This window comes from Xyrauchen texanus, chromosome 31, assembly GCF_025860055.1.
Source record: "Xyrauchen texanus isolate HMW12.3.18 chromosome 31, RBS_HiC_50CHRs, whole genome shotgun sequence".
Classification (NCBI taxonomy): domain Eukaryota; kingdom Metazoa; phylum Chordata; class Actinopteri; order Cypriniformes; family Catostomidae; genus Xyrauchen; species Xyrauchen texanus.
Genome location: NC_068306.1, coordinates 41,663,920 through 41,686,213, shown reverse-complemented (window position 1 = coordinate 41,686,213; position 22,294 = coordinate 41,663,920). Strand labels below are relative to the sequence as shown.

The 22,294-nt window shown below is 36.2% G+C and overlaps 1 protein-coding gene across 2 annotated transcripts in view; it reads right to left on the bottom strand.

Moving 5' to 3' along the window:
• The window catches only part of si:ch73-181d5.4 (death-inducer obliterator 1), a 61,105-nt gene that overhangs the window by 24,016 nt on the left and 14,795 nt on the right, over window positions 1–22,294 (bottom strand). For both annotated transcript variants that reach the window (XM_052100404.1, XM_052100403.1), the window contains one exon: window positions 9,761–9,944. In XM_052100404.1, coding sequence (XP_051956364.1) covers window positions 9,761–9,944 — 184 coding nt within the window. The remainder of the gene's footprint in view (window positions 1–9,760; window positions 9,945–22,294) is intronic.

The window sequence follows — 22,294 nt, the reverse complement described above, 5'->3', positions numbered from 1 at the left end:
CTGGGCTCAAACAAAAGGACTACCCAATGGTCTGGGGCCACGGTGCGAGAGATTTGGGCCAGTTGCTTGAACTGACATGCCAATGGCATCTGATACTAGACAAAGGCTATTATTATTATTAATGTGAAAGCTGTTCAGCTCAAAGATGACATTTAAAAAGATCTACTTTATATCATCCTCATTATACACCTTTTACACTTCTCATTTCATGTACAGGTATTTTCTCTGTGTATTGTGTCAGTGTTGGTCTTGTTAGGGTTCATGTTTATATCCATATTCTTGATTCATAAATCAGGCCTAATATCTATCTAATGTATTTTACACATCACAACCGATTTAGTAGCAAGGTCTCCTCTCTCAGGAATTCATATGTTTATTACATTCAGCCAACAATCAAAAGTTGGGCCAAAATTTGACAGCATGTCTAAACAGGTGTCTGAAAACCCATCCTCTGCTCCACTCAACTCTTTGCTGAAAAACACATGTAAATCGCAGGAAGACGCAGGTTCTATCATGTATTTATGAATTAATGTCTGTAAAGCACTTATATGGGTTACATAAGGCAAAAAGCTGCAATTTACAGCTATCTTGCAAACTATAAATGTGATAAATTTGTGTTGGGGCAAATGAAAATGATGGCAGGGCAAGTAGAAATCATTAGTGTTGAGCGATCAACCATTCGATCAGGATCAACGTAACAAGCGCCCCAGCTGTACATTGAGTAGACTTTTTATCTGACCTGTTACTCGTCAGAAGCAATGCCACTTCGATGACACCGGGAGCGAATTACCAACAGCATTGACCTTAAAAATCTGAAAATCAGAGAGAGCATAGCTTTACTCGCTCTGGACTATGTAATAGAGTCTGGCTCCTTATATTGTTGTTGTGTTTGTTAAGTCCATTGCCAAAGTACAACCATGAAAAGTTCTCTCCTTTTTCAGCATATGTGGGCATATAAATACGATTATAATAAGATCTTCATTTGAACAACGATGGGTGAAGGTTATATAATTTAACAAATTATGTCAATTTAACATCTTTTATTCAACAAAAATATCCATATATCAACTCCTACATTTAGCAGCTGGAATTTCCCCCTTCAACCAAAATAACTTCTTGTCCATCAGGGCAAATCAATTCTGTTTGTGGAGGGCCACATCCTGCAAAGCTTACTTCCAACCCTGCTCTTACACACCTGCCAATAATTTTCAAGTAGTCCTGAGGACATTGATTAGCTGGTTCAGATGTGTTTGATTAAGGTGGGGGCTTAATTCTGCAGGACAGTGGCTGTCCAAGAACGGAAACTAATAGCCCTGTTGCAAGTGTTTATTTTAAAGTTAAAGAACATCAGTTTTGAGAGATTTTTGCCTCTTCCTCCATGCAAAAATTCCTTTAACCTTTTTCCTATTCCTCTTTAAACACTCGCACCAAAACACAACACTCCCACAACCAAGCTGCACAGTTGGTTTGAGGGTCTTCTCACATGACATGTTTGGTGCTCACCACTAACTTTGACTACTGGGGTTGCACAACAAACCTCTTGCCTTTAATTCGGTTTAATTCTTGCCTTTACATGACGCAGAGGGTTCTTCCTTGCTGGCCTCCCACGTCCACCACATTTCTAATGGTTGACACTCCTGCACTTTTACATTGACTGTTGCCAGAACTCATTCTTTGAGTCTTCAAGCATTTTGCGACAGCCTGGCCTGGAGCTTCCATTTGTAGATGTATTTTCTTACAAATGGTTTACGTACATTTCCAGGCTTATAAGCATCAACAACTTTACATCTCAAGAGCTTTAGTCAGCACTTTTGATCATGGAATGATCATACTATGTACTTCCATGGCAATGGCCAAACCAGGTGTTGCCCTTATCTTAAGGATATTTAATTAATGTTTACCTGAATTAAAGCCATTTGATGTAGTAATAAATGGGATATACTTTCCCTACATTTAGAGAGGAATAGAGAATTCCTCTCTATCCTTCTCCGAGATTGAGGGCAGAGAATGATGCTGCATTGAAATGCCACACAACACACGCATACTCACAGCTAGCCATCCATTAGAGAGGGGTCATAAGTTTACTAAACCGGTTTACACACACACACACACACACACACACACACACACAACCATTCAAATTTTAGGTCACTTGCCTGAAATGTTTCTCATGATCTTAAAAGCCTTTAAGATCGTAAGCTTAAATGTTTGAAATTAATTTTATAGACAAAAATATGATTGTGCCAACATATTAATTTAATTGCAAAACTAAAATGTTATTGAAAAAAAGTTTTTGAAATAGATCACTTAGGACCAAATAATTAAAGCAACCACTATGTGCCCAACATAGATGGGAACTCCTTCAATACTGTGTAAAAAGCATCTCAGGGTGATACCTCAGGAAGTTGGTTGGGAAAATGCTGAGTACATGTCTGCAAAATCTAGGCAAAGTATAACACATTTTTGATTTATTTTGAATTTCTTTTTTAGTCACAACATAATTCCCATAGTTCCATTTCTATTATTCCATAGATTAATAGTGATGGCTATATTTTTTCTTCACATTTTAGAATAACAGTAAAGAATGAGTAAGTGACCCTAAACATTTGATTGGTAGCGTGTGTGTTTTATATATATATATATATAAAAACTCTAACAGACAACACTTTAATATTCACATAAATATCTGTAATGGTCTAACGAAAATATTAAGGCTGGAATGTCTGTTTAATTCTCCAAAGGTCCACTAGATGGTATCAGTACTCCACCAAAAACTTTCCTGTAGAAACTAGATTTAGTGGGTTGTTAATTGATTTCTTTTATAAAGTTTAAATTAATTCAATGCTCTTATTAAAACATCAGATCTACAGCAAACTACAGCTATAAAAATATGGTATTGTTATTTTTGTACTAGTCTCTGCAAAGATTTTCATAACTTAAAAGTATCTCAGTCTATAAATGTCCTGCATTGTTATTTTCTGTATTCCGCAAAAAAAAACTAAAAACATCTGGAATATATTGCAACTTTCAAGTGCAGAAAAGAGCTACAATAACTATTGTCCTCGTTTAAAAAGGAAATATTTAACCAAAAAAAAAAAAAAAAAAAAAAAAAAAGCTTTGAGCTTGCAAGTTCTCATGTTGCTTGATATAGATATGATTTTAAAATATTATGAGTGTGTTTCGTGATATTTTGCCATGGTGCATCTGTTATGCTCATAGTTGTTAATCACTCAGCAATGTGACAGCCAAATCAGAGGGTCTTCAAGACCAGATCATTTCGGAGTGCACTTTATTCTCACAGTCATACGATGTGATAATTGTATCTGTGCTTGTAGTCTAGACCAGCAATAGCTCGGAATGATGTCACACTCTCTAGAACTTGATATACATAAAAGGTTAGACATCATCTCCAATGTTGGTGACAATGAGAATAAACATTGTGCCAAACACTCACATTAGAGTTTATGTCCAGGGATTGTCCAGTCTGACAGAGTTTTATCTGTGTATTAGCTTTAATGTCATGTAGAACAGGATTACGGGTGTGTTCCATGTTGCTAAAGAAGATGGAGGGTATTTTTTTCATCCCAGATCCAATTCCGATCAACTGGCCTAAATGACTGCACTGGTGAATGAATCACATCCAGAAGTCACGTGAACTCACAACCGTGTCATGCTTTTATATGTAGATGAGGCAGTACTTGCATGTATGATGGTTAAGATTCAGTGTGGTGTAGTGTATTGGTGTAGTATAGTGGTTATATGGCTCAGGGCTGGTAACCGGAAGTTTGCTGGTTCAATCGTCAAGCTAACACCATTGTGCCCCTGGCAAAGGAAATCAACCCCAGCATCCTCCAGTCATAGTTACATCATGGCACCTTTCAATGTGACATAGTGCTCAAGTCAAATTCCATCTGCCCTGGTTTTTGCCCAAATGTGTAGGATACTCAATTTGCAATTTTCAGACACTCAGTTAGCAGGCTAACTATGGTCTGATCACACCAAATTTGTGCTTCAATGATCAGTTCTAGGTTTAATGCAAAGCTAACACAGTACATGACAGTGAGAAGACTACAGTGACAAATCACTACAGTTAATCATTGTGTTGATGGACTAACGCTTTAGGAATTCTGTGATAGGAAAACCTAAAGATGGAAGGGAATATAAATGAGGTTACATACAGAATGATAATGATGGAGAAGGTGCTGTGGTTCATTAAATCACTGGGTCTTTTCACAATGGAGCAGTCAAAGACCACCGTATAAAGTCAAGTTAATTTTATTTGTATAGCGCCTTTCACACCACACATCGTTTCAAAGCAGCTTTACAGAAGATTAGGCATTAACCGACGATAAAACTATAATATCTACAACTACACAGCTGAGGACTGCTCCAAACAACTGGACAGTTCAGTTTTGCTGAGTAGTAGGAACATTACCTCAGTTCCCATTTAAAGACAACACAGTGCCAGGAAAATTACTTTTTGTAGGTAGTGTATCTTTATAGTAAGCTCACCATATAGCTATTAAACTGAATGTGGTTTTATTGCACAAAGTATTTGATTTGTAATGCTAATTTGTAACTTCTAAACTATTTTAAAAGTTGACTGGACTATTAAATGTATTAGTTTAAATGACTTAAAATTGATAAGGTTAACTTTTATGCCGTTCAGTTTGATTACCTTACAATTGTAAAACAGAGAATATACAATGTAATATTTGGTCTTGAAGGTAGAACTTGCATCTTATGACCAATGCATTGGATCAAAAGCTTGTAGGAACCCTGTAAAAGGCCAAAGTATACCTTGGTTGCCCATGTTGCCTATGGCTCTGCGCACAGTACGAGTGACGCAAATCATCAGCACAGACGGTCCGTGTTCGGCCTTGATTTTCTCGACATGCGGACAGTACTCATCTGTGCGCATCTTCTGCACATGTGCCTGCCATTGGCTGTATGACAAAGGTATCACAAAACAGAGCTTGTGTTCACTTGCGGTCAAAAGAATATACTTTGAAAGGCAATGCGGTCAACCAGGTGTGATCCGATTAGGAACGCAGGAAAACTACGTATATTCAAGCCTTTAGGCTAAGCACTATGATCTTGTTGCATCTGCTACATAGCATGCCAACTGGAGCAGCGATCTGTCGAGGCAATACCCATAATCACTTGCGCTTGATTTTATTTGTGTGTTTGGTCAAAGCATGGCAACATCTAAGGCCATGTAACTAATTGTTGTTTAGAATTAATAGATGCTTTTTGCTTTAGTGTTTTTAATGATGTCTTGCTGGAAAAAGTTGTAATTTTGTTTCAAGTCACCATCAGGGTGATTAGTACTCACTTTAGTGAAGTTTCTTCTGTTTTTAAGTTGACTTAACTCTTTGAATGTTTTAGTGCTACACTGCTTTTTAAGCAAGTCTAACTTATTAGTATTCTGGTGAGGCTGACAAATGACCATTAGTGGAAAAATTGTTCTAAAAACTATATTTTCTAAACCAGGAAAACATATTTATGCTCAGATTAAGTAAAACATCTAAGCTTATTCAACTTGGGTATATGTGTAGATGTAATAGTTGTTTTGGAGTTTGTTGGCTTTAATCTAATTAATTTGACCTTAAATTGAGAAAACTAAAAAAAGCCCTGAAGGTGGTTGCCCGGGTCAAATTTCACCCCTAAATCAAAATAAATAAGACAACACATTTGAAAAAGACAATGAAGCTGATTTTTAGATTGTGACATTTTACAATTACATAAAAATAAATGGATCTAATGAGAATCATTAATGAGAACAAGTAAAACAGGATGCAATACAGAAATGAGAACATGGGGAGGTCAAATGCACTCATCTGTAATGAAAATAATACAGAAAAATCATACTGGTCCTAAAAATGGCTTCATTTTATGCATTTCTTTTATTTAGGGGTACAATATGACCTGGGCATGTTTCTGTGCGAGTCAAAATGAAAATATAAAAAAAAAAATATTGGTCATCTGCAGTTTAATTTCGATACACTTTTTAAAAAAATGACATGAGTACAGGACCAGTTTAAGTGGTTAGTAAGATAAAGTCTGCATTACATAACTGATGAAAGATCAGAACTTATGTATATCTATGGTGATAATGTGGCTAAGACAGGAAGTGACACATTATAACACATTTCATTTTTGGCTGGACAGCTTTTGTCTAGCATATTAAAAGTATTTTCAGAAAATGTTCAAAATTGTTTGTTGATTTGCAAGTCCAGGGTTTCTTTCATTTCCAGTTTCATTTGATATGGTGTGCTGTATTGCTCTTTAAAGAAGTCGCACTTAAGTGCCTTGTGAAACAGGAAGTGGAGGCGGGACATGTCGAACGACTCATCTCATTTTAAAAAATAGCCAATAGGCTTTCATTTACAGCCACACACACGCTGCACATGCAAGAGCCACTTACTGGGGAAACTTGAAGCGATCACAATACCTGCCAGCTTTTCTAAAGTTTTGATAATGGAATGATTATCTAACTGTCAACATTACCACATAACCAGCCCACAAACACACACAGCACATCACAGTCATTGCTAATGATAAGGCAGGAGCCTTTGTGCAAGTATAGATGAATGAGAAATGAGTAAAAAAAAAATATTGAAAAAAAAAAAAAAGTCTGTTTTTGTTATTGAAAAAAGATGGACCTGCAATGTGGTCAACAACTTTGGAAATATAACGGACCATGTTCAGAATCCAGAACTCAACAATTGATGTATAGTTTTCAATTAGCATTTTTTCAATTTTAAACATTGCTATTAGAGATAGATAGAGAGACAGAGAGAGAGATGGATAGATAAATAGATATACTTTCTTTTTTTTTTTTTAAATCGACTTAAATTATGGGCTGATAAGAAAGGCCCCTAAATAAAGATCAGTTCATCTGTCTTAGAGCGTATCATCTGTGGAAGGCTGTACTGACTGCCCCTACTGCCACAGATTTGCAAAAATATTAAGGGGGTACATCAAGCTTGAATTGACCCTTCGCTAAGCTTTTTCTTTTTGGAAAATACACAGTTAAATTACACAGTCATTTGATTGAAAACTGTGGTCACATAATTTGTTTTAATTTTTTTAAGTGTCATTTGATGCCGATAACACACCTGATAATTGCATTAGATTTTCTTCAGTTGAGAGGCTGTAACACAACACCTTCAAATGTTTTTTGGGAGTTTTGTTATGATGCTATGAGAACCACTTGTGAGCAGATCAAACAGAAACAATGGCCTGTTAAGAATGGTATGCTGTGTCCCAATGGTCACTGTGCAAAGAGGTTAACACACATTTTCTAGTAGCTCAGAGCCTGTTCTGGTGTGCCTGGCAGAGATGTTGCGTTGAAGGTGCATGCAAACAATTGCTTGTTTGGGTTTCATGTGTGAACTGGGACAAAACTAGGACCAGACTAAATCTAAATCCATGTGTTATTCCTGGAGAAGAACATCAATAGTCTGATTTAGATACTACTCATCCAAAGCTCACACTTTGTTCTTAAATTATGTTTAATCCGAGAGTTCCTCATTTACAAACAGAGTACCACAAGGCTCTGGATCAGGTCCTCAGCTTTTCTTGTATATGCTTCCCTTAGGAGAGATTTTCAGGAAACATGGAATACATTTTTACTGTTATGCTGATAATACACTTTATATTTTTATAATACACTTTAAGCCAGACTTTGTCTTGATTTTGATATGAACACCTGGATGGCCAGTAATTTCCTTCATCTACCATAGAGGTGTATGCAGAAGCAGCATTTGTAGAACTTCAAGGCTTGCAGGAATTACTTCTTGGAAGTTTTTGGTTGGAAATATTGTTGTTGAAGCAACATGATGTGCAACTTTAAAACTGCATTTTGAGTAATTTTGTGGTTAGATGAGAGTTTGTGTGATTAGTAAATCTTCAGGGCTCTGTGTGTGGCGTCTTTGGGTATTTTATGGGATGGGTATTGGGAATAATTTTGTACTTAAAAGACAAATTAACCAAGTACTTCAGCGTCCATCTGGACTAATTTTCAAATGCTGGTCACCACAGTTAAAACGGGTCAGACAGCTGTTGATTTTGGCATGACTGTTTTTTGTTTTTTTTTCAGCTTTTCATGCCATAAGTCACTTGTTTCAGACAGTGTCAAGTAAAAAAACAACAAGGTTTGAAAACAACCCTGCATTCGGTTCCATTATATTGCACTCCATGTGGATGTTTGAAAGGAAGAACACATCCTATGTGAACGGTCTCAAATTACTTCAGTGCTGGATGCTTTCGCTGCCCCAGAATGAAAGGCACTGTGTCCAGTGTTGATGCAAATTATTGTCAGAAGACACTGATTGCAATGCACCATTTTTCATGATCGAATATTACAGAGTTCTTAGGTATTGCTCAGAGGCTCAGGGATCTGTGCACATCCCTATTACCATAACAGCATTCTTAGTTAGATGACAAACTGTGGCAGCACTAAGTGCTTTTATAACATGATCCAATGTCCACTTTCTTTCATAGGTTTTGTCATAAGTTGGTTTGAATAAAATTGTCTGCATGATGTGGCAATTGTGTAAATGTGGTAAGAACCATGGCTTAGCAGTTAGGAAGCATACATTTAGTGCTCATGTGGACAATGCAGCTTCAAGTCCAGCTTGTGTCTAATATCCTCACTAAATACCCATTTGTATGCACCAATCTTACAGATTCTTGTCCTTTAAAGAGTTAAGTTAACCTGTTGATACGCAATCGCCCGCACATGGTAGTGACGTCACTCTGATTACATTTAATATATAAATTACAGTATATAAATGTAATTAATGTTAACAAATTATACATCTTTTCAAAGGTCTAAGGGTTCAACATTGATATCTGATCTCTGTTTCATGATAGCAATGCTCCAGAAACAGAAATGTAGTTATTTGTGCCAGGAGTACAAATGAAAACATACAATATCAAAACGGGACTTCATACCTTTTTTATGAAAACGCGATCACCAGATGAATCCAGTTCACCACACATTGGTCAATTGTCCATGACAAGCGTTCATTGAAAAACATCCAATAGCACTTTTTGTCCATATAAGTGATAAATCTTTGAAATATTGATATATTCTCCATTGTTTACATGAGATCTTGCCTGAAAGAATGACCCTTTGTCATCGTTCAACAAACTATGCAATCTGAGCAGCATTCATGCTGTAAATCTGTATACTATCTTATATATTAGAGTCTCATAAACAAAACGAGCCGGTCTCCAAAGTCTATTTTTTTAAAATGGGGCATCTTTTATTCATAATAGCCAAGCAGTGCAGTCAGATTTTGTGTCGTCTTGAAAGGTGGAGCCTTTGCAAGCTTGCAGGAACCTCATTTTATGTTAGATCATCAATTTGAAACATAACTTCTTTAGACTCGTGGCTTTGAGAACATTGTATTTCTGGGTTCTATTCTAATTTTTTTAGATTATAAGTGTCTTCTTTCAAAAGATACTACAACTGTGTCCATACTCCAAAGGGTCCAGTAAATACAACCATTTAAGTTCAGGTATGTCATTTTCATGGTTTGTGCTCAAAAAGGGGTGCGAATCAACAGGTTAAGAACTAAAGTATAAGTGTACAAACTTACCTCGACCTACAATTATCAAAACCTATGTATAGACTGAGTCATCTGATAGTATCACATGAGAGAGGGGTGGGTGGGTGTGTGTGTGTGTGTGTGTGCGCGCGCGCACGTGTTTGGCAGATGTAATGCAGCTCCTTGTGTCTGATACATACTGTGTTTGTCATCTACAGCAGGACCTGATGATGTTATTGATGTTGGTTTCTCAGGGTCATTGACTGCAGCAGGACACACTGACTCTACCTTCATCACCTCCTGTTTGCTCCCAGTCTCTTCCTGTACAGCTTTCTCACTGATCTTTACCTTGAAAAGCTTTGCAAGAAATGATCGTTTCTCACTCTGAAACATGAAAGCATAAGAGTCAACATGAGTAAACAACAAGAGCAACAAAGTATCAGCATTGAAAACAAAAGGTGTGGTTCCCCATATATTTGTGAATGGGGAAGATATTTGTATTTTTCAAAAATGTGAAAAAAACAAAAAGATTAAAAACATATATACACACAATGCATTCAGAAAGTATTCACAGTGCTTCACTTTTTCCACATTTTGTTATGTTACACCATTATTCCAAAATTTATAAAATTCATTATTTCTCAAAATTCTACAAACAATACCCCATAATGACAACGTGAGAAAAGTTTCTTTGAAATCTTTGCAAATGTATAAAAAATAAAAACGAAAAAAATAAATAAATCACTTGTACATAAGTATTCACAGCCTTTGCCATGACACTCAATATTGAGCTTAGGTGCATCCTGTTTCCATTGATCATCCTTGAGATGTTTCTACAACTTGATTGGAGTCCACCTGTGGTGAATTCAGTTGATTGGACATGATTTGGAAAGGCACACACCTGTGCCAGTGTTGGCATAAGGTCCCACAGTTAACAGTTCATGTCAGAGCACAAACTAAACCATGAGTCCAAGGAATTGTCTGTAGACCTCAAAGACAGGATTGTACCGAGGCACAGATCTGGAGAAGGAATAAAAATACTTCTGCAGCATTGAAGATCCCAATGAGCACAGTGGCCTCCATCATCCGTAAATGGAAGTTTGGAACCACCAGGACTCTTCCTAGAGCTGGCCGCCTGGCCAAACTGAGCGATCGGGTGAGAAGGGCCTTAGTCAGGGAGGTGACCAAGAACTCGATGGTCACTCTGACAGAGCTCCAGCTCTCTGTGGAGAGAGGAGAAACTTCCAGAAGAACAACCATCTCTGCAGCACTCCACCAATCAGGCCTGTATGGTACAGTGGCCAGACAGAAGCCACTCCTCAGTAAAAGGCACATGACAGCCTGCCTGGAGTTTACCAAAAGGCAAATGAAGGACTCTCAGACAATGAGAAACAAAATTATCTGGTCTGATGAAACAAAGATTGAAATCTTCGGCATTAATGGCAAGCGTCATGTCTGGAGGAAACAAGGCACAGCTCATCACCTGGCCAATACATCCCTAAAGTGAAGCATGGTGGTGGCAGCATCATGCTGTGGGGATGTTTTTCATTGGCAGGAACTGGGAGACTAGTCAGGATCGAGGGAAAGATGAATGCAGCAATGTACAGAGACATCCTTGATGAAAACCTGCTCCAGAGCGCACTGGACCTCAGACTGGGACGATGGTTCATCTTCCAACAGGACAACAACCCGAAGCACACAGCCAAGAAAACAAAGGAGTGGCTACGGGACAACTCTGTGAATATCCTTGAGTGGTCCAGCTAGAACACAGACTTGAACCCGATTGAACACCTCTGGAGAGATCTGAAAATGGCTGTGCACCGACGCTCCCCATCCAACCTGATGGAGCTTGAGAGGTCCTGCAAAGAAGAATGGGAGAAACTGCCCAAAAATAGGTGTGCCAAGCTTGTAGCATCATACACAAAAAGACGTATGGCTGTAATTGGTGCCAAAGGTGCTTCAACAAAGTGTTGAGCAAAGGCTGTGAATATTATGTACATGTGATTTTTAAATGGTCTATGGTAAATGGTCTACACTTATATAGCGCTTTTTTTTTAACCTTAGAGGTTACCAAAGCACTTTACGCTGTGTCCCAATCACCCATCCACACTCACATTCACACACCAATGGCGACAGAGCTGCCATGCAAGGTGCTAGCCTGCAATTGGGAGCAACTTGGGGTTCAGTGTCTTAACCAAGGACACTTCGGCATGTGGAGTCGTGTGGACCGGGAATCGAACCACCAACCATGTGATTGGTAGCCGATCCGCTCTACCACCTGAGCCACAGCCACCCCTGTACAGAATTTTGTGGAAATTTATTAATTTAATCAATTTTGGAATAAGGCTGTAACATAACAAAATGTGGAAAAAGTGAAGTGCTGTGAATACTTTACGGAAGCACTGTATATTTAACTTACAAATAATATTAATTTATGATATTAGAATGATGACAACGGTATATGGCACAGTAAATCATACGTTATACAGGGCTCTAGGCAAAACAAAATGACTACAGAGAAGCAAGATAAAAAGCCAAAGACAGCTGATAATCAATTAATCTGCAGATAGTAAAAAATATATATATCTATGTATATCTTATTTGTTAAAAAAAGAAATATATTTGTCTTTCCTTACTGTAACAGGGAGGCCCAGACACAGAGGCTGCAAGAGATTTTATGCATTTTGATTTGCATATGATTTTATAAATTTTATGAAATCTCACATGCAATTTATTTATGCTACTAAAATAACCAGAAAAATAGTTTAAGTACATAACGCTGGAATGTGGATTCTTATTTAGAAAAGTCTGCACTCCCAGGTGTTCTCACAAACAGATAAAAGGGAACAAAATATGCATTCTAATAACAATTTACAATTAATTATTATATAAACACTACAAAGTGAACCATTTTTATAAACCAAAATGAGCAGTGATTCATCAGCAGAAGTAATGGGACGATACCGAATTTTTTCTGTCCATGTGATTATAAATAAAATGCCCTGTCAAACTAGGGATGCACTGATACCCCTTTTTCTCTTCCGATATCGAAAATCTCATTATCGGCCGATACTGATCCGAGACCAGTGTGGTTTTTTTGCTTAATCAGTTTAGAATATCTTTACATTATTGTGTGGAATTAATTGGGTGTACTCTTTAATATGTAAAGAAACCTCTAATTACGCATTATTTCAATATAAATGTATAGTTTATTAAGTAACACTTTATTGTTAACTAGTATCCTGGATAATGTAGCAGCAAAATTAACAGTAATTCCAGTATAAATCATCAGTAGAAAAGAAGCCATTTTTATTTTTTTGCCAAAAATTTTCAACTTGTATCTGGACTTTAAAGGATTCAGATCTCTTTTTTGTTCAATTTAGTTTTAAGATATCAGCTCATATTTCATTCACAGAATAATTTTTTGGTACCCATCCTACTTCAATATTGTTATAAATCAGACATGTGCAACTTACGGCCCACGGGACGGATCAGGCCGGTTTAATGTGGCCTGCGGCTCATTTATTTTAAAAGCGTTTTTTTTTGTTGTTTTTTTTCATAGGATATTTCAGTTAACTTGCATTGGGACCCAACGAGTCTCCACAAGCGTTTAACATGCTCAAGTTGCCAGATAAGAGACAATTGCTCAAGTTGCCAGTTTGAGATTTATACTTGCGCAAATTGGAAATATTCCACCTGATGTTATACTTATTTTGTGCAATCTGGAAACCTGCACATGCGTGTGCTTTTTCTATCTCTCACTTTCCCTTTTGAACAAACTTAGTGATCTCTAGTGTAATATTCTGCTCAAGGAAAAGTGTTATACAGCTACACTTTGTCCATTCTTGAGGCTGCTTGTGATGTTTGATGCTACTTTGCAGGTAAACCATTAATTGAACCAGTGATTAAATTAAATATAGAAGTAGATCTCGGCATCATTGACATGCGAGCAAAAGCAAGCCAGAGACAAATATGTATATGTATTTGTTATTTGTGCAATACAGAGATGTTGAAGTCCCTTCGCACCTGTATGTTAATCTAACTCTTGCAGTTATCATTTATCACAGTCATGCAGCCTGTGTTATTCAGTTGTGTGCTGAAAGTCAAACCATTGAGGAGACCCGCATCATGACCCTTTTAGCATGTAAACGGGTAATGTTAAAAAAAATTAAAAAAAAGTAAACTCGTCCACTTTATCATTAAATTGAATGATAAATTAACAGGGAAGTAGAGATGGTAAAATACATTTATAAGCTCAGCCTTTTAGTTTTTAATGCCTGATAGAAAAGTATCTCCCTTTGTAGAGCAATACAATACTTGAAACAATTACAGAATAGTCCCATTAGTCACAGATACACTTCAGAAAATTGAGTACACAACTATATCTGGGCTTAAAAGATACAAATATCAAATCAATGCAGAACATTGTATCTCAAAAGGAATACAATGTGGCCTCCTATGCACTACTTAAACCCGATCTGGCCCCTTTACCAAAATAGTTGCCACCTCCGTTATAAATTGCAAACAAATGATAATTATATATTATAGAAGTTATATATAATATAATAGTATATATAGTAATATATCTCAATTGTGCACCTTTAACCCCTCAAGCTTTTATTTTGAAAAAAGCACCTGCGTGCCATTCGAAATGCATATAAGTGAACTAAACTTTGAGCATCTACATCGGAGATATTTTTCGTGAGTAGTGCTCAAATATTGCGCACCGCGTGAAGGTTACAAATAGCTGTGTGTGTGTGTGTGTGTAAACAGTGCAGTGCCATTCAATAATGCGCTGGAGCTGTGCGTGCATTTTATACATTTACTTATAAAGCACAGCCTTTTGTAATTCACAGAGCAATCGCACATATTCAAGTGGCTTTGAATAAAATGCACGAGTCATATGAACTACTTTAATGTTGTTTTGATGGTTCTTTGTCATTTTTTGAGCTTGACAGTATCGAACATTAACACACAGTATCGGATTTGGATCGAGCTCGTCGGACCGATACCAGATCCATTTAAAAACGTCAGTATCAAAGCAGATACCACCAGGTATCGGATCGGTGCATCCCTCTGTCAAACATCATAATCTCTCGATCACTTGATACCAACTGCATTTTTTTCTACACTGTTTACAGGGTTCACATAAGGTCCTTGAAGTGCTTTAAGTGCTTGAATTTAGTGTTACGGAAAAAATTCAGTATTATTATATTTATTTGTTTCCAAACTGTTAATTTCATTTAATCATGTGTTTCTGTGAGGGCTTCCAGCAGCTGAAGGAGGACAGGAAAAACAAACGTAATAAAACCAGATGGGCCAGGAAGATAGACACCTAGAGCCCGAGAAGTGACCTTTTCAGGAGAATACAGGGGGTCGTTTAGTAATAAAATGAAGTCCCATGCCCCCCTCCTGAGAGAAGCAGGAGGTAATTTAGGTCGTAAATGAAGGCCTTTTTGGCTTCTCAGGGACAAAGAATAGTTTGACCTGCCCTGGGGGGGTAGAAACCATCCCAAACCAGTTAAAGATATGGGATATCTAGAAACTGGGTGGGAGGGGTTACAATGTCAGAGAACTGTATAAAATATCTATGTTTTGTTGAGTCTAACAGGCATTCTGTTTCGAAACTGGGTAGCTGCGGTTTGTGAAAAGAATCCTCAGAAGATTAAACCTTTTCTCTTTATTGCAATTTACCTCCTGAAAGTTTTCTTACACTTTTGATGCTGTTTTTATTAACCTCTGAAAATTGCTATTACATTAGCTTTTAGAACAAGGGGTATTCGATTAAATTTCCAAGAGTTTCAGTCTGATTAATATCAATGTGTAAGAAATGCACATTTTTGGGAATAGTTATTATACATTTCCAAGTTGGCAGCAATTGTACTTTGTAAAATGAGAAGAATTTTTTTTTATCAACAGTCAAAAAGTCTATTAAGAACTGGGCAAGAATGATGACATTTTGGCTCAAAGACAACAAAAGTAGTGGACTATGATAGATACATAGGAAAGATACGTATGGGTGTTCAGGGGTAGTAACCCCTGAGAGAAAATGTAGGTAATGTAAAAGTCTTAATGAACCATTTTTATATTTTCCTTAAAATCCAAACCCACCAAACACAAACAATGTACATCTAAATAATGCAGTTTAAAATACTGTTTGCTAAAGTTAATTATAAATGGGCTGGCTATCAAATAATGGAAATATATTTCATTATAAGCAGATAACTCAATTTCAAACGTTTTAAATGTCTTTCCATCCATGCCAGAGATGGTTCTCTCGATTAATTTTCACAAAAAAACTTTATTATTAATAAACTGTATAATTAATCAAATATTATTAATAAAGTGTTAAGACAATAATAGTTTCTAGCCTAAAGGCAGTCTGGAACCATGATCAATTGTCCTGTCACAAACCTTGCTTAGCTGAACCATCAGAGTCATATCAGACACATGAAGAATATTTCTGCTTCATTTTCTGCAGTGTATTTTAGCAAAAGATGGCGGTATCCATCTATATCGATGCTCACTGTTATTCTCATTAAAATATCAGCGTCTGCAGCTGTACTATGCAGCGCCTCATGTCACAGGCCGGGGGAGAGAAGCAATGCATGCAGAGCACGAAAGGGCAAAAATGAAGCGTGTTTAGTGCTAAAGAAAAATATTACAGCGCTAAAAACAAATCTGTGCTATCTACGTCCCGGAGCGCTTGCGGTGTACACAGCTCCGTTGTTTTGTTACGCTGCTAACCTAGTGTAGAAGCATTGAGATGAGACAACCGTTGTCATGTCTCGTGGCCCGGATGGAAAAAATCCAGGGTCCGGTCCTGGACCGCAGTCTGCTAATTGATGACCACTGTTTTAGAAATGCAAGTACTGGAATACCTTGTATTGTTGAAAACTGCTTGATTAAAATGGACCATTTCATATGTGTAATGTGTCCAAAGACGAGATCCACATACCTCACTACTATTGATTAATGAGTCTTTTAATATCCTTTCTGTTCTTTACAGTCAGATATAAAGTAAAAAGAAATATGAATTTTAAATCACAAAAAGCATGGCTGCGCTAAAAACAGACTTCTCTCGTTAATGAATTAACAGAAACACCTGTGCGAGTCCGTGAGATGCTTGTTGAACTCTTAAATTGACAATGCAATTTTAGGACTTCATATACAAATAAAATGTAAACTCAATTACATGTAAATTGACAGCTCATATCATTATTATATATGGATGAGGAAAAAAATGCATTCTGTTACAAATCGTGATTCTTGAGCCAAACTATTTTAAAAGTATTTAATATTTAATAATAAAAAACATGTTTATCTTAATGATAAAATGATTAACAGATATTTATGAGAAGCTATATTTGTGTAAAGTTCCACATTAACAAGTTTTTCTCTCCGAGACATTTTGTCTCTTTAATCCAGATCCCAATACCAGTGTTGTTTTTTTGCATAATCAATTTAGAATATCTTTACATTATTGTGTGGAATTAATTGGGTGTGCTCTTTAATATGTAAAGAAACCTCTAATTACACATTATTTCAATATAAATGTATAGTTTATTAAGTAACACTTTATTGTTAACTAGTATCCTGGATAATGTAGCAGCAAAATTAACAGTATAAATCATCAGCAGAAAAGAATTTAGTTGTAAGATATCAGCTCACTTTTCATTCACACAGTTATTTTTTCGAACCCATTCAACATAAATATTATAATTTCTAAACAAATGATAATAATAATATATTATAAAAGTAATATATCTCAATTGTGCAACATTAACTTTTAAACCCTCACACTGTTATTTTGATATTCTGAACTCTCCAGGAAGTCCTGTAAATGTGTTTGTAGGCAAGTTCACATTAATTTAATTTATATCTTACTCAAATTCTGGATAAAAAAAATGTATAAATAAAAAACACCTCTGGTGCCTTTCTAAATGCATATTACAAGTGAACCGAACTATTGAGTAACTGAGATGTTTGTGAGTAGCGCTAAAATATTGCGCACTGCGTGAAGGCTAAAAATAGCCACGTGTGTTTGTAAACAGAGCACCGCCATTCACTGACGCGAAGGAGCTGCGCATGCCATTTATATATTTACTTAATAAACATAGCCTTTTGTGATTCACAGAGTTATCACATGTCATCAAGTGGCTTTGAATAAAATGCACGAGTCATATGAACTACTTCATTAGTGTATTTATGGTTCTTTTATGTCATTTTTGGATCTTGACAGGCCCAAACATGACTAACACACAGTATCGGATTTGGATTGGGCTCGGAGCAATACCAGATCCGTCTGAAAGCTTTGGTATCGGATCGGTGCATCCCTAGTTATTATGCATATTCCAAAAGTTTATTAAAGATGTTGTGGAGAGTATTTGTCAGGAGTCATTCTGCAGATTCTGTCTGGCAGTGCTTTAATAAATAGTTTAGCTTTAAAAAGGCTTATCAAACTGTTGGATGCCGTAAACCTCATCTCACATCCCTACAGTATTTATAATCTAACAGCAGGGTATTAATGTGCAGTTGCAGGTAATTTTGCACATTTACCCACCACTGTAGACAAGAAATGCCACTAGAAACAAAAGACACGTCTTTGAAGAGAAACACCCAATTATATTTTGAAGCTCAAGCGAAAGAAATCCTGGTGATGAGTGTGTTTGAACTGATGATAATAATGTTTGCTACATTGGGACTACGGTGAATTGTCATGGGTGTCATAATTCAGTACAGACCCAGCAACGGTTCTTGAACAAGTTTACTCTTTAGCCCCCATTTGTATGTTGCAAAATAATCATTATGATAACAGCAATAGTCTATGTTAATTAATAGTCGTGCCATGAGATCTTGTGATATTACAACGTGACGATATTTCTCGTTGAGGTGAAAAACTGTCTCGCAATATCAGCATGACTGAATTTGAGGGTCAAATTAGAATAGAAGATGCCCCGCCACATTTAAGCAGTTGTGTAACACAGATAATTGCTTTGCGCTCATATCACGTGCTATTTTTCCTTCCGCTCATCTTGACGCGCAGAAATGCTAAAATACACCAGCAGACAGACAGTGCTCACCCTTACAGTCACAGCGCTCGTTCAGAGAGGGAACAGTGCTTTCCTGAGGTAATGACTGAAAAACAGCATCTGGAGTTATTCACACCAAGTAATGAAAACCTAGACATAACACTTATTATAATGGGCTTGTGTGACCATTTTTACAGGCTTATTTAAATTCAGAGATGTTAAAACATTGATAATGATCTTTTAATCCTCATTACTAAATGATACCCTCATGAAAACTACCTAATGGATTTAATGTAGTAATATTGTATTAACCATGACTAGTAACCACGCCTGTAGTGACCATATTTTTATTTATTTTGGCAGTAACCATGGTTTTGATACAATTAACCATGGTTTTACTACAGCATTACTGTAGTGTCCATATTGTAATGTGGTTTTAGTAATAGTAACCATATAATAATATCTATGGTTAATTTTGAGGTTTTCTACATGACTTAAACTAATTTTTAAAAGGAAAAAATAATAATTTTCTGCTTCAGCCTATAAATATATAAATAAATGTAAGTAATAATTTAAGTTACTAATTTTATCCAAAGAATTGTATATATACACTGGCCTAAAAGTACTTGGTATAGGATTGAAAAGAAAATAGTGGTATCGCCCATCCCCAAGTAGAATAAAAGACCAGTCGTGTATATATAGTGTTAAAATATCATCTCGTTCTCTTGAACCCAGTATCGTGTATCGTCTCACCCCTAGAAATTAATGTTATATTTTATATTCTAAAATAACACATTTTGCTTGATAAGTTGAAATGATATACACCGATCAGCCACAATATTAAAACCACCTGCCTAATATTGTGTAGGTCCACCTCGTGCCACCAAAACAGCTTCAACCTGCATCTCAGAATAGTATTCTGAGATTATATTCTTCTCATCACAATTGTACAGAGCAGTTATCTGAGTTACTGTAAACTATGTCATTTCAAACCAGTCTGGCCATTCTCTGTTGACCTCTCTCATAAACAATGCATTTCCATCCTCAGAACTGCCGCTCACTTTTATTTTTGGCAACATTCGGAGTAAATTAATACATTTCACAATATTAGGCAGGTGGTTTTAATGTTGTGGCTGATCGGTGTATAGAACGCCTATATTATTATTTGTTGATTACAAATGGACAATGCAGCCTTATAAATGGGTTCCTTAGCTCAGACAACGCATTGACTGGTCCACTGGTAGTTTTAAATTGATAGTTTTGCACAGCCCAAAATTTTAGCTGCAAATGATATATTAGAGTAAAAACTATTTTCATTTGAGAAACAACTGTTCATCAATAGACCTTTTTATGAAGTTTTTATATCAAAACTTCAAAATCGCAATACTTACAGAATCGCAATACACAACAAATCAGCTTGGAAATATCGTTGTAATATTGAATCGGGAGGTCAGTGGCAATTCCCAGCCCTATTATTATTATTACACATACAATTTCATGATATAAAGAACTTTTATATTTTTCAGTTATATTGCTTGTCCTGAATCCGATCAGCCTGAATGTAGCCCACTATTTTTTGAAGGCTTATTTGTTTGTGATCATTTCTTATAGAGAAAGGAATACAAGAAACTCTAATTATTTAAATTGAGCATTTACAGTATATAAACATTGTATATAATATTAAAAAAAAGAAATGAAAAAAAAAAAAAACTTTATTTTGATTAGAATTATCATGGTAATTTTTCTCAAACATTTAAAAAGAAAATAAAACATTTTTTTGTAATGCTTTGTCATTTAAGAGTTGTTGTATCAAATCGAGATTATATCAAATCGAATCTGAGATAAGCATATAGTCCTATCCCTAATCATCGGAGATCACATGTTACACATGTCTGGTATTCCAACTGATCTATACAATTTTAATTAAATTTTTAATAAAATAAAATTAATTCATTACAGTGAAGCCACTGCATAAACACATTTGTTAGACCAAATATTCTAGTGTGCCTTCAGGCTTAATCATCTCATATCAATGAGCAAACACTAGTTATTATATCTAATGTTTTGTATCTGAAATCTGCCTGTACAGTCTTTTAAATGTACATTTTCCCGTATCATGAAAGTCTGAGCGAATTATGTGTATCTTTATAAGTAAGAAGCTCTAACAAACTTCAGTGGTGAACAGATCAGTGGAATGTAAACAAATTCTCTGATACTAAAAGTTAAGTTACAGACATTTTCAATGGATTGTCCCTTGAAATCACTCTTCTCAGTATCAGGGGACATGTCTAGAAGGTAATAGGGCTGGGCGTTTGAACGAGGTAATCGGATATCAATGATATTTTACAAATATCCCAATGCTGATTGTGACACTCACTGACAGACGGTGATCGACAATATTGGGAAATGGCAAAACCATGGATCTGGGAACTTACAAAATATATTCAACAGTAGCCCATGGTGTGAAATTAGCACCCGCCAATATAGCGTTAAATGTTGGACAAAACAGCGCAAGCGCACAAACAGTGCGCAAGTGAATTACAATAGTGTGAGCACCATGACAATCCTTTCCGGGCCCAATCCTTTGTTAACAAATGCTATTGGCTGCTGACCAAATGCAGTATTGATTGGCAGCATGTCTTCAAATCTCTCGTGATTGGATGAGAACAGACAGAAAGTAGGAAGATTGGGAATCGGATGATACAGACAGTAAAGGGGTTATGGTTTCTTTCTAAATTCCTCAATTTCTTGTAGCTGTAAGATGTTTTGTGTAATATATATATATATATATATATATATATATATATATATATATATATATATATATAATATCTAACTAACTATCTACACTTACCATTTTGTGAAACACTAACATTCCCTTCAGCATTAACGTTAGATGGATAGATATGGTACCTCTCAACAGGTTCACTAAACGCCGTGCTGTGTTCTATATTTCCACCTATTTTCAGTTATTATCAAAAACAGCCACAGTAGCCAAATAACACCCCAAGCAGACATTAATACATGCACAAATGGAAATACTTTGCCTTTTGTCATACTCAAATTATGCAATCTGAAAACCTTGCATGAGATCTTCGAAAAATAAACAACTAACGCTGCGTTTAACCCTGTGGGGTCGACGGATGCGGTCATTACAGCGGAAACAACATAAAATTCTCCATCATTTTGGGGCATACAGAGAAGGGTAAGACATCATTAGAAACTATAAAGGGTCCACTTTTATTTGTGTACACCCACAATAACAACAAAATCTTGTGCTTTTGTAAAATAAAGAAAATAAAAAGGGTGAGCTGTAAGCAGTCTCTGGGTTTGCGAGCATATATCTGAAACACGTCACAAAAATGCAGCCTTTTAACGGTAGTGTAGGTCTAAAATTAAGTAAAGTCTTTATGTAAAGAAAATGTATAGTCAGATTACTTTTAACTTAAAACTTTTTGATCATAAAGTCTCCTCACATTCATTCTCTTTGTCACATTCATCATTGATAGGCCCAGGGGAGGGGTCTTTTGTCTCAGGTGTGAAATACATCCATATCCATGATAGTTCACGCCTCCTTGCATATGACCTTTCTAACACTAAAAGTGTCTTACAAAAGTTCAATTACTATATTGTTTTGTATGAATGAGTGATAAGGATGGTTTTCACATCCTTTTGTAGCAAAAACTCTAGGCTACAAGATCC